Source organism: Trachypithecus francoisi, unplaced genomic scaffold (genome assembly GCF_009764315.1).
Source record: "Trachypithecus francoisi isolate TF-2019V2 unplaced genomic scaffold, Tfra_2.0 Lachesis_group9, whole genome shotgun sequence".
Taxonomy (NCBI): Eukaryota; Metazoa; Chordata; class Mammalia; order Primates; family Cercopithecidae; genus Trachypithecus; species Trachypithecus francoisi.
Genome location: NW_022681474.1, coordinates 65,943,830 through 65,960,837, shown reverse-complemented (window position 1 = coordinate 65,960,837; position 17,008 = coordinate 65,943,830). Strand labels below are relative to the sequence as shown.

The 17,008-nt window shown below is 39.6% G+C and overlaps 1 protein-coding gene across 5 annotated transcripts in view; it reads right to left on the bottom strand.

Moving 5' to 3' along the window:
* Positions 1-15,988, bottom strand: part of HERC4 (HECT and RLD domain containing E3 ubiquitin protein ligase 4) — a 155,108-nt gene extending 139,120 nt beyond the window's left edge. For 2 of the 5 annotated variants that reach the window (XM_033209166.1, XM_033209168.1), the window contains exons 1-3: positions 15,781-15,988; positions 14,283-14,313; positions 13,501-13,804 (exon numbers count right to left, since the gene is read on the bottom strand). In XM_033209166.1, the coding sequence (XP_033065057.1) occupies positions 13,501-13,726 (226 nt within the window). In that variant the 5' untranslated portion in view covers positions 13,727-13,804; positions 14,283-14,313; positions 15,781-15,988. Of the gene's footprint in view, positions 1-7,746; positions 7,880-8,334; positions 11,266-13,500; positions 13,805-14,282; positions 14,314-15,641; positions 15,760-15,780 lie in introns of those variants that run through there. The other 3 variants (XM_033209169.1, XM_033209170.1, XM_033209167.1) reach the window with 3 other exon arrangements.
* Positions 15,989-17,008: the final 1,020 nt, after the last annotated feature.

Sequence of the window (17,008 nt, the reverse complement as noted above, 5' to 3'; positions counted from 1 at the left end):
CATTTTAATGTATATTAGAAACTGTCTTAAAAAAAAGGTAATATTACTGTTTTTAGAATTTTCCTACTTTTTCTTTTTCCATATGAACTTGAGTATTCATTTGTCTACTTCCCCAAAAAGTCACTTGACATTTTCATTAGGATCACACTAAATTTACAAATTAGAGAAAATTGACAGGTTGATATGGTTGAATGTCTTTATCCATAAATGTGGTTTTCATTTGCTCAAGTTTTTTGTGTTCCTCAGTAATGCTTTCAAGTCTTCTTCATATAGGTCTTGCACATTTCTTACTACTTTATTCCTGGGTTATTTTTTTTCTCTCACTATTATAAAGGGTTTCTTTTCTTCTGTTGTTCTTATTGTTTCTTGTTTCTACTTAGTTTTAATTTCAACTTTGGGAGAATTACTTAATCTTCTGAAGTCTGACTGTTCTCACCAAAACACATACTTTTGCAGGATAGATATAAGACTTTCGGATAATGAATAAGGGATTCAGCACAGCTTTTGCAGGACAGATATAAGACTTTTCGATAATGAATAAAGGATTCAGCACAGTACCTGGCACATAATGGAGGTTTACTGCTACTATTTTTTTAATATCAGCATTACAATATGTAAATAATATTCTTTTTGTTTGCTTTTGAGGCAGTCTTGCTGTGTCACCCAGGCTGGAGTGCAGTGACACAAATAACAGTGGTGCGATCTTGGCTCACTGCAACCTCCACCTCCCGGGTTCAAGCAATTCTCCTGCCTTAGCCTCCCAAGCGGCTGAGATTACAGGTGCATGCCACCATACCTAGCTAATTTTTGTATTTTTTAAGTAGAGACAGAGTTTCACCATGTCGGTCAGGCTAGTTTCAAACCCCTGACCTTGTGATCCACCTACCTCGACTTCCCAAAGTTCTGGGAATACAGGCTTGAGCCACCAAGTCCAGCCGTAAATAATACATTCTAAATATTGCAACACTAAATTTCTCTCCTATTACATGGTTTGTGCATTTCTTCACCCTATACAATGCAGTACCAACTTATAATGTGTTCCCTTTTCCCCTTATTCTCAGTTGCAGAGAATGTAAGAAATCAAACATATATCTCAGTCCTGGGCCCAGTACAAACACATTCCTCCATTTGTCTCAACTTCCTGGGCCCAGTACAAACATTCCTCCATTTGTCTCAACTTCCTGGGCCCAGTGCAAACATTCCTCCATTTGTCTCAACTTTAGAAAAACACCACCTGGAGAGTCCCCGATAAGGTCACAACCATTTGTGGAGTGGTTTTACTGAAAGCGCGGGAACCAATAAAAAAACTGCTAAATGTATAACTTAAAATGTTAACCAATTGTAATGCTGTAACCCAAAGAATTCCCTTGTTTCTGTGTAACCTTACATATCCTGTTTACATCGGGCTATAGAAAGCGAACACATGCATCGTTCGGGGCCCTCTTGTATGCTGTAGAGCAGAGGGACCAAGTTCGAACTTGCAGTAAAGATCCTTGCTGCTTGGCTTTGACTCTGGACTCTGGTGGTCTTCTTCGGGGAATAAACGGTCTGGGCATAACATCTGGGGGCTCGTCCAGGATTCCCCAAGCCCGCCAGACCCCTGGTCAACGGATCTACCAGGATCGATCTGCTGATAGGTGAGCCGGCTCGTCCCTGTTTGTCTGTCTGTGTCTGTTCTGAACCTGTATCTGTGACTCGCGAGGTCTGTAACTGAAGCTGAAAGCTGACATAGTCCTGGCGGACGCGCTATAGGACGGCCAGCGGAGACCGGTGGGAGACGTCCGGCTCATTCAACTTCCCAACTGAAAACGTGAATAGGTCTATGTTCAGGTACAGGTAACATCAACCAATCAGGCTTCTACCTAGTAACTCTTCAAAATATAAAGTTCATTCCTATTAGAGAGCCTAAGTATTAAATCTATAGCTAAGCAATACTTGAATTAGAAATTATATACATGCTGATTGATAAGTACTTTGGATCAATTCTGGGAAGCAATCTAACATCTACTTTATCCTCGTTATGCCACCCTAAAAAAAAAAAGTCACAAATGTCTTCTAATAATGTATAGGTAAAGTAGCTAAACTTTCTTCCAACTGCTTTTCAGATACTCCTAATTCTGCTCTTTAGGACCTCTTTTAGCCTTACCTGTTTCTTCCCCACGCCTGTTTCCCTTTCACAGAAGCAACAGCATTATCGCAAAAGGTGAATTTCCCAATAGCTCTTGCTTACATTGCCAGCATATATCCAACTTATAGTTAAAATTATTTCAGCTACTAGTGGAACCAAAAGCAACTTACACCTATGTCATTGCACCTTCTGACTGCAAAAGCTTTGTTTCCAGTAAGACCTGGAGGGAAGTCCTGAAGTCAAACATAGTAATTAAGAATAGGTTTGGCACTTTGGGAGGCCGAGGCAGGCGGATCATGAAGTCAGGAGGTCGATACTATCCTGTCACTGTGTTAACACAGGGAAACCTGTCCCTACTAAAAATACAAAAAATTAGCCGGGCGTCATGGCAGGTGCTTGTAGTCCCAGCTAAATGGGAAGCTGAGGCAGGAGAATGGCATGAACCCAGGAAGTGGAGCTTGCAGTGAGCCGAGATCGCACCACTGCACTCCAGCCTGGGTGACAGAGCGAGACTCCGTCTCAAAAAATAAAAAAGAATAGGTTTGTGTCAGCTAAAGAATAAGCAAATGGGCCGGGAGCAGTGGCTCATGCCTGTAATCCTAGCACTTTGGGAGGCCGAAGCAGGCAGATAACTTCAGGTCAGGAGTTCAAGACCAACCTGACCAATATGGTGAAACCTCATTTCTACTAAAAATACAAAAAAAAAAAATCAGCTGGGCACGGTGGCGGGTACCTGTAATCCCAGCTACTTGAAAGGCTGAAGCAGGAGAATCACTTGAACCTGGGAGGCGGAGGTTGCAGTAAGCAGAGATGGTGCCACTCACTCCAGCCTGGGTGACAGAGCGATACTCCATCTCAAAAAAAAAAAAAAAAAAAAAATCTGTATATAAAAATTCAGGTTTACGAAACAGACGGAGGAGGCAACCATTTAGGTCACTTTAAATTTACAATGGTATTGTATCACCACGTGCCTTAAGCAGTCTTCCAAAAGCACAAAGTATTGTTAATGAATTATTAATTACTTAACAGGTTAGAACTGGGGACAAGTCAACAGTTGGAATGTCAGCCTACCTGAACTGAAAATAAAACAAAATTGAAAATAAACACTTCACGCATTTAGCCCCCACTTACAGTACTACATTTCTTACTGCTCACTCAGTATTATTAAGTTTACTACAAAATTCGCCTTACCAGAATCTTTTAACTTGCCTCTTAAAATAAAAGAGAATATTTCTTCTCTTCCTGGATTCCTTATTTCTATCAGCTAATGATTCCACTTAGGATCATACCTAGCTCTTCCCTTTATGTTTATTATTTATTTTCATCTGGTTATCAAAGCCTGTCCATTCTTTCTGCCTCCCTAAGTCTCTCCATCATCTACCTGCTCCTTTCTTGCTTTCAAGGACTACCATTACAGCCTATTTCTTTACCTCCAATTTCTCTCCCTTTAAACCTTTCCTTTATAAATCCATTGTAATTCCCATTACAAACTATCAGTGGATATTTACCAAATTAAATTCAAGCTCCTGAATTTATTTCTATAATCTGACCTCAATTTTGCCTTTCTAACCTTCCTGCTCACTATTCTCAGACATCTCAGTTACATGGACTACTCTTCCCCCAGCCTCAAACTTGCCTGTTGCTATCTGATAGTATACTATCTCTACACAGCACTGTTGTTTATACATCCTATAACACTTGGCATATTTTAATTGCATTTCTATTATTCGTGCATTTGTTTTCTATTCCCTACTATGTCATAATATTGTAATTGTAATTATTTATTTACTTTTATTATTTTATTTATTTTTTTAGATGGAGTCTCGCTCTGTTACGCAGGCTAGAGTGCAGATCTCGGCTCACTGCAACCTCTGCCTCCTTGGTTCAAGCAACTCTCCTGCCTCAGCCACCCGAGTAGCTGAGACTACAGGTGCACCACCATGCCTAGCTAATTTTTCTATTTTTTTAGTAGCGACGGTGTTTCACTATGTTGGCCAGGTTGGTCTTGAACTCCTGACCTCATGATCCGCTTGCCTCGGCCTCCCAAAGCGCTGTGTTTACAGGCGTAAGCCACCGCGCTCGGCCTTGTCATACATTTTAAAAACTTTCATTTACAAATATCTTATGAGTATATAAACTTCGTAAAATTAGACACAACTGTGCTTAAACAATAAATTCAGTTCTCATTCCTTAAAGATGTTCTTTTTCCTAAAGAAATAAACAGAGGTAGGTCAGGTGTGGTGGCTCACGCCTGTAATCCCAGCACTTTGGAGGCCGAGGCGGGTGGATTAACTGAGGCCAGGAGTTCGAGACCAGCCTGGCCAACATGGCAAAAGCCCGTCTCTACTAAAATTACAAAAAATTAGCAGGGCGTGTTGGCGGGCATCTGTAATCCCAGCTACTCAGCAGGTCAAGGCAAGAGAGTCACTTGAACCTGAGAGGCGGAGGCTGCAGTGAGCCAAGACTGCACCACTGCACTTCAGCCTGGGCAACAAGAGCGAAACTCTGTCTCAAATAATAATAAAGAAACAGAGTGGTAGCTCATGCCTGTAATCCCAGCATTTTGGGAGGGCGAAGTAGGCAGATCACTTGAGGCCGGGAGTTCTATACCAGCCTGGTCAACATGGCAAAATCCCACCTCTACTAAAAATACAAAAATTAGCCGGGCATGGTGGCACACGCCTGTAATCCTAGCTACTCTGGAGGCTGAGGCAGGAGAATTGCTTGAGCCCAGGAGACGGAGGTTGCCATGAGCTGAGATCATGCCACTGCACTCAAGCCTGGGCAACAGAGCAAAATCCTGTCCCCCCAAATTAAAAAATAATTAAAAGAAAGAAATAGGCAGGCACCGTGGCTCAGGCCTGTAATCCCAGCAATTTAGGATGTCGTGGCAGGTGGATCACCTGAGGTCAGGAGTTCAAGACCAGCCTGGCCATCATAGTGAAACCCAATCTCTACTAAAAATACAAAAAATTAGCCAAGTATGGTAACACATGCCTGCAATCTCAGCTACTCGGGAGGCTGAGGCAGGAGAATCATTTGAACCTGGGAGGCGGAGGTTGCAGTGAGCCAAGATGGCACCACTGCAGTCCAGCCTAGGCAACAGGCAACAGAGTGAGATTCTGTCTAAAAACAAAAAAGAGAGAAAAAAAGAAAAAGAAATCAAGACTGAATTGATATATATGTTCATTGCAGTATTAACTTATAACAAAAATCTGGAAGTAAATTCTAAAAAATAGGCTGGGCACAGTGGCTCACGCCTGTAATCCCAGCACTTTGGGAGGCTGAGGCAGGTGGATCACGAGGTCAGGAGTTTGAGACCACCCTGGCCAATATGGTGAAATCCTGTCTCTACTAAAAATACAAAAAATTAGCCGGGAGTGGTGGCACACATCTGTAATCCCAGCTACACAGGAGGCTGAGACAGGAGAATCACTTGAACCCAGGAGGCAGAGGCTGCGGTGAGTGGAGATGGCGCCAGGCACTCCAGCTTGGGAAACAGCAAGGCTCCGTCTCAAAAAAAAAAAAAAAAAAAAAAATCCAAGAAATAGAATACTTAAATATATTTTGGTACATCTAAATGATAAAATGTTAATTATATTCCTAAATATTCCCAATATTCCTAAAATTTTAAAACATGGGAAAATACTAAATTATTATCGGGGAAAAAAGTTGAGATACAAGAACACATTCCCAGTTTTTAATCAGAAACATATATGAATATAGAAAAGGTCTCAAGTGATAATACTATATACCTATGCATGATGGCATTATAGTTTTTACTTTCCTATGTGTTAGAAATTCTCTACCAAGAACATGTAATACTTTAATAATAGAGAACAATTGTGAAAAACTAAAAATGTGTTATTTCAGAATAGTATAACACCTAGCAAAGGAATAAAATGAGGCGAATCTTAGATATGAATAAAAAAAAGTAATTAAGATATTTTCAAATATTTTTTGAAAAGCCCATTACTAAAGGATTCCAGAATGTCTTACGGCCAAGAAAGGCTAAACCAAAATTCTGCCATGCTAGAAATGAACACAAGAGTAAATCTAGGCAAATAAAACATTATGGTTTAAGGAATAAGCCACCGAAATGCATGAAATTTCCCTTAAAAAAAAAAAAAAACTCTAATAAGGCCTGGCGTGGTGGTTCATGCCTATAATCCCAGCACTTTGGGAGTCTGAGGTGGGATAATCACTTTGAGACCAGCCGGGGCAAAAGAGTGAAACCCTGTCTCTACAAAAAATACAAAAATATGCTGGGCATAGTGGCATGCACATGTGGTCCCAGCTACTCAGCAGGCTGAGGTAAGAGGATTCCTGAACCCAGGGAAGTTGAGGCTGCATTGAGCCACAATTTAACTACTGTACTCCAGTGACAGCAAGACCCAGTCTAAAAAAACAAAACTCCAATAAAATGTATAATTACACACAGCATAGGTTTTTCTCACATATAAGGTAATCATCATAATTTATCACGATTTAAAATAACTGCCTTTTAAATTCCATCAATATGAAAAAAAAAATCCAGGGGAACAGGAAGTTCAACCATGAGCTCATTAATATAGTTTCCTTATTAGTGTTACCCATTTTTCTACTAACATTATCCAAGCCCAAATAAACTTTTATATGAACATTTGAGTATGCCGCCTCTATTCGATTCTTTCATATGTATCCCAAGCACTTGATATACTTTATAGCCTAGGAATACAGAAGTAACTTTTATTTCTTCAAAGCAGTTTTAAAAATGCAAGCCTTGGTGAGAAATGAGCTTGAAAAACAGTGCTACATTTGTATAATCTATTGGGAACATGGAACCCTAAGAGTCCTTACTAAGGAGATAATGGAAACTAGACTCCCCAGACTGCCATCTGCAACCAAAATCTGCTAACTACCCAAATTGTGAAACCAAAATCTACCGCACTGCTAAATCTTTTAAGGAAAGTATGTGGCTCACTTCTAATCATGTAAAAACATTAACATACCCAAGAGAAAATCACTGGTTCCAAGTCCTTTAAAGAAGCTTCCCTTTGTTAGACTGCTCAGATTAGGCATCTACTGCTATTTTTGTCTTCTGTGTAGGTTTTAAGAGTTTTATAAAGCATCCACCAAACCAATGCATCTAAGAGAGAGATGCATGTATTTACATGGTGGACTTTATACAATGTAACTAATCCAAGTTCCAAGGTTAGCCACCAAATCAATTCTGCAAGTCAGTTACTATGGACCTTGGACTGTAGTACAGCATAGCAGTTAGACAAGGGGATGTATACAATATATAATAGAAAACAGAAAAGACTGGGTATTACCATAGTTAAGTTTCTGTTCATGTGTTTAAATATTCTTCATACCACACAGAGTTATAATGAAGTATCAAAGTGGCATCAGAATGTAAGCATCTTGGTAAAATAATGATTTAACAGGCCATCAAATAGAATGGTAGGGAAACAATCTGTGCACTAGTATTTGATCTGCCTCAAACAGAAGATATTACTGTAAATAATTCTAAACATAAGCACAATTTAGTGAATAAGGCAGGAGACTGGTAGACTCCAACTTTCAGATTCAACTTATAGCCGTTCACCAGTCACCTATTTTGACAAGTTACTTACCAACTTGTGCTGCCATTTCTCCGTAAATTTATCCCCTAAGATGAGGATAATCCTTGCAAATTGTGTCACAAGCATTTTGAAAGGAACCATGAGTTATTGTGTAATGCTCTTGAAATTCCTCAGATGTAGGGTCCTACACAAAGTAAAGTATTATTATACATTTCTCTAACAGTAGTCATCTGTTTGCATTATGATTTTTTTTCCTACCCTTGACACTGATTCTTGGGCACTAACCTTTCTCAAAGTAAAGTGTTCAAAGCAAGCCTCCACTCCTGACCCAAGTAATTACTTTTTTCATATCTATCATCCACATCTTTCTCTTCCTTAGAAGGTACTGTGAAAACTGGGAGTTATAAAACACAATGAGCTTCTTTGGTTTAAATGCTCTGGTTCAGTAAGAAATGTGTGGGATAATCTGGTATTTTTATTTTTAACCCACCCTTAAGTGAGTAACTTTATTTCCCATAGTTATATTTTCCTATATTACTTTTTAAATTTCAACTATATTTTATAGATTTGTTTTATGAACAGAGAGAGGACAGGTCAGAAAAATGAAGAAGCAAGAAAGGCAAACCAAGTAATCACTACTATGTGACCAAAAAGCTTTTATTGGAATGACTCAACAGTAGAAATTACCATTCAAGGATATGGAAAACACAGAATCAATGCTCATGATCTTTAAAAAGAGTTCAACATAAACCACAATAAATTTTATCATACTATTAAAACTATTACCTATAAACTCTGCTAATCAAGTTAGTCTTCCATTCAGTGATACACTATACATATTTGAATTTTTGTTTGTGTTGGTACAATATTACATTTTGAAAATAGAACTCTCAATCTTCTCATTAGTTTTTAAAATGATTTTTGAGTTTGTGCACAAGGGGGATGATAATAAAATATGCTGTCTTCATTATATAACCTTAGTTATAAGACAGTAATTTTTAAAAGATTTTTCTTGGCTGCCACAGTAGCTCATCCCTATAAATCCCAGCAATTTGGGGAAGCCAGGGCAGGAGGATAGCTTGAGGACTGGCGTTTGAGACCAGACTGGGCAACACAGGAAGACCCCCATCTCTAACAAACATAAAAAAATTGGCCAGGCCTGGTGGCTCACGCCTGTAATCCCAGCACTTTGGGAGGCCGAGGTGGGCAGATCACCTGAGGTCAGGAGTTCAAGACCACCCTAGCCAAAATGGTGAAACCCTGCCTCTACTAAAAATACAAAAAAATCAGCCGGGTGTGGCAGCACACACCTGTAGTCCCAGCTACTCGGGAGGTTGAGACAGGAGAATCACTTGAACCCAAGATGTGGAGGCTGTAGTGAGCAGAGATCACACTACTGAACTCCACCCTGGGTGACAGAGCAAGACTCTGTCTCAAAAAAAAAAAAAAAAATTAAGCAGGCATGGTGGCACATAAATGTAGTCCCAACTACTGGGGAAGCTGAGGTAGGAGGATCACTTGAGCCCAGGAGTCCAAGGCTACAGTGAGCTATTATCACACCACTGCAATGGGCAACTGTTGGCTGAGCAACAGAACAAGATCCCATCTCAAAAAAAATAAAAAATAAAAAAACCCTTGGAATTACAATAAAATACTGATGGAAACCACCTTTCCCAAAAGTCAACAAATATTCTTCTACCTTCTAAATACAGCAAAGGAAAAGATTTGTAAGATTAAGGATAAAAATCACAAGATTTAGGGTGGTCTCAAGATGTGCTAGCCAAGTGACCCTATTAGTCTCTTAATCTCTTTTAACCTCAGTGTCCTCATCTGTAAAATAGGGACCATGATACCTGCCTTAGCTACATACAACTGTTGTGAGAATTAAATGAAACACTCCATTTGAAAGAATGTTATAAAACACAAAAAACTATTTTTTAGATAACAGGGCTTGTTTTTAAACAGAACACCACTTTATTTATAAATTATGGTCACAAAACAGTTTAATACTGTTTCTAACATGAAACAAATGGAAATCAATGTGCAAAACATATAGTTAGGACCATGGTCACCAAATTATACCTATGATTAGATATACAGTAAGAAAAGGATCTTTTAAAGAAAAGTATACTTCCCATACTTAAAATCTTCAGAACTGAATTTGAAAGTCTAAAAAAACCAACAATTCATTTAAATGGACTGGTTTAGCACACTGAAGATTAAATAAATTTATCTGTTAGCTATAAATTAAAAAATTGAGACATTAGCTTAAAAGTATTTTAAAGTTCTTATGAAGAAGAAAACATGAAAGTGAAACAGACATTCACTTCTCTGGAAATAATTCAGAAAAAGCTGGTAGTGATGGAAAAGGACATACACATACAAGACAACAGAGATGAACATAAACATAATGTGCACCTTTAGTATAATAAAGGAATTCAGTTAAATCTTTCTATGTGGTTCCTAAAAAGTCCAGAACAGAAACATTGCTTTTCAATAGGCCACAGGTTAAATCTATTTACTACATTGTCAGGCCAAGTCCTCCAGTAGGTTATTATGAATCTCAAGAATAATTTATCCTTAATAAGGCTACCTCTTTCTCTTTTACTCCTTATTAGTTATGGAATATGTATATTTATAAAGCCAATCTACGTAAAGAAACAATTCTTAGTTCCGTCCATTCTGTCTGCTTTCTGACACAAGTTTAAAGCTCTTGGGAAGTCGGCTGTTGGGAAGTCGGCTGAGCATGGTGGCTCACGCCTGTAATCCCAGCACTCTGGGAGGCCAAGGCGGGCAGATCACGAGGTCAGGATATCAAGACCATCCTGGCTAACACAGTGAAATCCCGTCCCTACTAAAAATACAAAAAATTACCCGGGCATAGTGGCACGTGCCTATAGTCCCAGCAACTCGGGAGGCTGAGGCAGGACAATCGCTTGAACCTGGGAAGCAGAGGTTGCAGTGAGCAGAGATCATGCCACTACATTCCAGCCTGGGCAACAGAGTGAGACTCTGTCTCAAAACAAAACAAACAAACAAAAAACTTCTTGTGAAGTGACCTATGTTTATTACATGGTCCCAGAAATACAACCAACTTGCTCAATTACCAGAAGACCTTAAAATAAATAAGATCCAACAACTTTTTATCTTTTAATCCAGTCCTCAAATTTACAAATTTAAAAAGGGGTTAGGGAAATGACACATTTAAATCATTAACGAATTATTCCAAATATAAATAACTTTAGTTAAAAAATTCTTAAAATTTAGTGAAAAACATTATTTAAAAAACATCTTAGACCAGAAGCGGTGGCTCATGCTTGTAATTCAGCACTTTGGGAGGCCAAGGCAGGCCGATCACCTGAGGTCAGGAGTTCAAGACCAGCCTGGCCAACATGGTAAAACCCCATCTCTACTAAAAATATGAAAAGTAGCCAGGCATGGTGGTAGGCGCCTGTAATCCCAGCTACTTGGGAGGCTGAAGCAGGAGAATTGCTTGAACCTGGGAGGCGGAGGTAGCGGTGAGCCAAGATGGCGCCATTGCACTCCAGCCTGGGCAACAAGAGCGAAACTCTGTCTCAAAAAAAAAAAAATCTTCAATCAAGGCTGAGATTAAAAGGTGAAGTTCCTATGAGAGCAACTACTACTTTTTGAAGTTCCTTCTCTTCCCTCTGAAACCTAGGTTCACTTCAATGTATCACTGAACCAGAACTTCTGATAATAAAAAGCTTTTCTCAGGATCAGCACCACCCCCCTTCTACAAAACTAAGCTATTTCAGCTCTAGATTTATTTCCTAGCTGTTCATGTGATCACCAATAGAACTAAATGTAAGCCTTTATTTTCTCCCAGAAACCTTACTTTAGTTCTATCCCATAATATTTCCCACCATTTAAATTTCTTAGGCTCAAAGTACACAGCATATCATGTCTAATTTCAAATTCTCTCTAGTTGTTCATGTACACCTTAACTCCCAACCCAGACTCTAAATTTCTCAAAGACAAAGTTAATGTCTGTCACTTTTCTCTTCCATAGACTGTGGTGTAATTGGGACAACAATGAGGCAATCCTAAAGAGGTATCCCAAATTAGGGAAACTTACCACCCCAACTTTACGTTACCAAATAATGCTTCCAGGTTGAATCAAGATGATATAGATGTCACAATGCAATCATCACAATGTCAACATGACCACAAAGAAGCCTATTCTAGCTAGTTAAGTTTCTCAGAATTTCATCTATATAGTTGGAAGCCGTTCCTGGCACTATAATCATTATACTATTAGTACACAGTGTCTACCTCTAACACTTAAACATTTTATTCCTATGTGCTGGCTTTTTACTTTCTACTTGCCCTACAGCCTTTCAGAAATTATTAAAGTAATACAGAGAGATGTTCGGTTATTTCTATGGGGCATGCAAAAGTACAAAGAACAGCAGCAGCCTCGGTACCATGAAAATCTCAACCTGAGGCAGCATTCCAAGTTAAGCAAAAATAGAAAAGGGCCCATTTGTCTCTGGAGCAGACAATCATCAAATGCATATCAGTAAATTACCATTCATTTCTATCAATATGACCACCTCAATGCCTGAGATTATGAAAATCTGGTAGGAATCCATAAAACGTTCTTAGACAGGTAGAGTACAAGAAAGTTGCCATTTATTGAGTTCTGCAAGAATTAAAAATCTATTTTACGAATGTCACTATCATTTATCCAATAAAAAATAAATTACAAATTAAGGCAGAAGAAAATACACTAAGACCTTAACCACAAAGAAAGGATGAAAACAATACAGTATTTGTAAGTCAGAAAAGTGAGATTTGGCATGGTCGTGAGATGATGTGAAGGATGAATCGTGCCTTAATTTAATGTCTGAATATCTCAGATTACATTAATCTCTCAAAAGTTGAGTAACAACAGAAACCACTTAAATAATAAACTGATAAAATAACTGCTATAGAAAATACTGAAGTGCCATTATTGTTACAGTTAAAAGAAACTGTTTAAGTCAGTATAGCTGCAGTCTCATCTGAATTTACCACCTGAAATCATTAACTTTTAGTTATCATAATTGAAAGCAAAACTCACATAACAATGATATTCCTAAATGTAGAAATATTTGATTTTAAAATACAATATCCAGGAAAACAGAACATGAAATGTGACCAAATTCCTCAAAATTCTCATTACCCTACAAATTATTTAATTTTGCTTGTACAACTATTACAAAATAGGACACTTCATAGTCACAAAATCTTGAATAGCTAGCAATGCTACAGAAAGTAAAAGATTAGAGGAATAAAAGATATTTCTAACTAAACCAAATAAAATTACATATTTAAAATACTATGACAGAGGGATAAAAAGAATAAAAACATATTTTAGGCAAGCAAGTCAAAGTAAAAAGCTTTTCGTCTTGTTTTCTTCCCCCACTCCCAAGGTAAGGTAAACACAAAGTAAATTATGCATTTAAAATCTATCCACGGTGGCTGAACAGAATTTATTAAAGAGGACCTGCACACTACACATTCTGTACCAAAGACCTATATACTGCAGGCTGATTTTCTTTATTGTTTTATATTGTCATACAAAATAAGGTTTTATAATACTAGTCGTAAAAAAAAAAAGAAACCACAACATAAAGTACTTAGAACCATACAAATATACAAATATAATGGAAATACATAACTTCTACTTTGCTTTTAAAGTTTGATAAACATATAATTACAACTAGAGATATTATATGATGATTCAAATTTAAAATGATATAATTATTAGAAATAGCAAATTTTAAAAACGTTTCAACTTACCTGGTTTCTTTCTGGATTTTTCATGACCTAGCTGTCCTAGATCATTACATCCACAAGTGTACACTGTTCCATCATCCAGAACAAATACAGTATGTCTGAGTCCACATCCTACATCTCGGACCTTTTTATTTATAAAGAAGTCACTTTTTCTGGGCTCTAGTACAATTTCTTCATCAATTCCACCCAAACCTAGCTGTCCAAAGGATGCATTGCCCCAGCACAACATGCTTGTAATTATTTTGGTCTTCCAGTTTCAATAAAAAATTCTCTTCTGAAACCCCGGAAAGTTGGAGGTACCCTATGTCTGAGGAAATAGAAAGAAGTTAATATGACTTCAAAGAAAAAAGGATGTATAATTGCTCTTTCAAGTGCTAGGCTACAATAATTGCTACATGGTAAACACTAAATTTACTTTATAACATGGTACATAAGTATCATTGTTTCAAAAACCAACCAGTTGTATTTTCTAAATGTATCATACAGAAAGTTTTAGGGAAAATATGTCACTTTCTAGGATCCTTTGCAAAATTTAAAACATATTAACTAGTTTTGACTTCTGGTTATCTTGTGATAGACTAAACTAATGGGAGTAAGTACCTTGATGAAATTAATCACAATTTTTTCTACTTTTTGTTTTAAATAATTTCAATGGGAGCAAGAAATAAGACATCTTTTCACTGCCCAAAAAGCAAATATACACAGTGAAAAATTTAGCCAACTGCAGAAACATAACCTTGCAATCTCTCTCAAATCCTAGTATAATTAAGCCTTCTAATACCTACCTCCACATCAACAGAAAATGGAAGTTCTTATCTGTAACAGAAATAAAACCAACAATGGAAATTTAAAGCAATTTTCCACAATTTAAACGACTCTCCCAATTATTCTTAATAGGCCAGAGAGAAAATGAGGATTCTCTTACCAAACCACAATCTCAAATCACCTCCAAAGATCCCATTTTTCAAATCAAAATACTAACATTCCAACCTCACTAATTTTAAAACTAAATCAATTTGCATAATTATAATACAGAAAAAAAACCACGCAGTTTAAATATCAATTCTCTCCAAAATTCAACCTCTTTTATTACAATTGGTACCGGGACTAAAAAACTCTCCCGTGAGCAATCTATATCTATCTATACCTCTGAGACAATTATTTAAAGATTGGCGGGGGTTAATTGCAAATAACTCCAGCACTGCTGATTTTTCAAGAATAGGAATGGGGGCTGGGGCACTGACAGTCTGATGGCGAAATCTGTAGAACTTTCCAGCACATTGACTGAATATTTCTTCACTTGTAAAGACACAAATAACAGAGTCCACTTCATCTATACATACGTAGATTTTTAAACACATCGCGTTACTAAATATCATAATTACAGGAAGTTAGCCTTATTCTGTAGTAGTCATGCACATTCTTACAGAGCCTGCGAAGTCTCAACCTCAATTTTCCTACGTTCCTGTTAGCAAGTGCCCAAGGTGTCCCATTCCACGACCCATCATCCATTAACAGAAGTTTGATTTCATTCTTTTGGGGCATCAGAACTCTATAATTCCCAAGACTTCTGCATTGTCTTCCCATATTTAAAAAACAAAATAAGAGTAATACAGGAAAATAACCCGACTTCAGCGCGCGAGGTCTAACCACCCTTTTCTTTAAAGCACAGAGGCGTCCTCTCGCCAGCAACAGGTAGGGAAATGAGAAGCAGTTTAGTCCCGTCTTTCCCTGAACGTACACCCAGATCAGCTCATGGGGACCGGGAAAGAGAAATCATCTGCACACACCCAACCTCGCGGCCGAGCAGACAACTACCGCAACCGGCAGCTCGCAACAGCCTCAGAGGCCGGCGGCCGAGGCTTGGCAGCCAGCGGCCTCAACCAGAGAGAAGCCCATCCCCAGGGAGGTGCGACATTCCAGCCCCGGGGCCAGGGAGCCACAACCCTGCCCTCGCCCCACGCCCCTCACCCCTAGGAAGCGCTGAGAAAGCGCCCTGTGCCGGGCCGGCCTGCATCCGCCCAGCCCGGCCTGCCCCTCCCTAACGCCGTCACACGCCCCCGAACCCACTGGGGCCACAACTTGCCCAGCCCTTCAGGGCAAGGGAAGCCCAAGGTGACGGGGGGCGGCCCTTCCCCAGAGACCAAGGCAGCGCGGTCGCTGAAGCAGGTATCCGGCTCCTGGGACCCTCCTCCGTCAGCCAGTGGCGGTGATCACCAGGGCACCTCCGGCGTCTGTGCCGCTGCTCCGCTGCTCCCCTCCCCGGCCCCTGTGAAACTTTACCAGGTTCCTTAGAGAAAAGCGGACGCCACTGCTGTCCAGTCCAGAGACAGCCGTCAGCGACCCGGATGGAGCGGGCGGGGAAGAAGAACAGGAGGCAAGCGGGGCGGAGAGCACGAGGGGTGGGGAGAGTTGGGGAAGAGACTGGGTAGGAGAAGGCAGAGGGGGAGGTGGCCACGCGAGGGAGGCGGGGGAGGGGCTGGCCGGAAGTGAACCGCAGAGCACGCGCGCGAGCCCGCCCACTTCCCGGCCCCCGCGCCTGCGCCAGAATACTCCCGGGGGCGCCCGGCCACAGGCGCCTGCGCAGTGTGTAGCTTTGCGTTGCTTTAAGAGGGAAAAGTCAAATACAGAAAATTGGAGTTTGCGAAGACAAACGAAGAAGGTGTAAACTGTTTTTGAGAATGCTTCGCGTGCACAGAGCCTTTTAATGAAGAAAATCACTGTTTTTTGGTTTGGTTGTCTTTGTGCTCATGGATGCTAGCTGGTCTTTTTATTATTTTACTCTTTCTTTTCCCAAGGAGATTTTAAAGTAGCAGATGAAACATCACGATTATGAATATAAAGACTGGTGAAGAGTTATTTTATCCCATGGCCTCAACTGGAGCCAGTCTGAGCATGTGAGATGTATTGATAGCAATGGCTGAAGCTACTCGAACTAATAACACCACCAGTTCAGCTTCCTGTTACAGTGTTGGCTCCCATAACTTTCTACACTCCCCCTGAAAGATAGGCTTGAATTGAGGGCCTCATTCTATCAGAGAAAATTACACATTTGGCTGCAGTCCCTGATTCATAAAAACGAAGTCTGGATCTCCTAGGCTAGCCTTAGCTTCTTAAAAAGCAGGATAACTTGAAACAAAGCACTTTTGAAATTCTAAGTCTGGCATTGCTAGAATGAATATTCAGTACCTAGAAGAAGTTCCACAAATAGGCCATCTTTCTTTTTCTTTTCTTATTTTTATTTATTTATTTTATTTATTTTTTTGAGACAGAGTCTTGCTCTGTGCCCCAGGCTGGAGTGCAATGGCACGGCACAATCTTGGTTCACTGGAACTTTCGCCTCAGCCTCCCGAGTAGCTGGGACAACGGACATGCGCCTCCACGCGCGGCTAATTTTTATATTTTTAGTAGAGACAAGGTTTCGCCATATTGGTCAGGCTGGTCTCAAACTCCTTACCTCAGGCGATCCGCCTGCCTCGACCTCCCGAAGTGCTGGGATTACAGGCGTGAG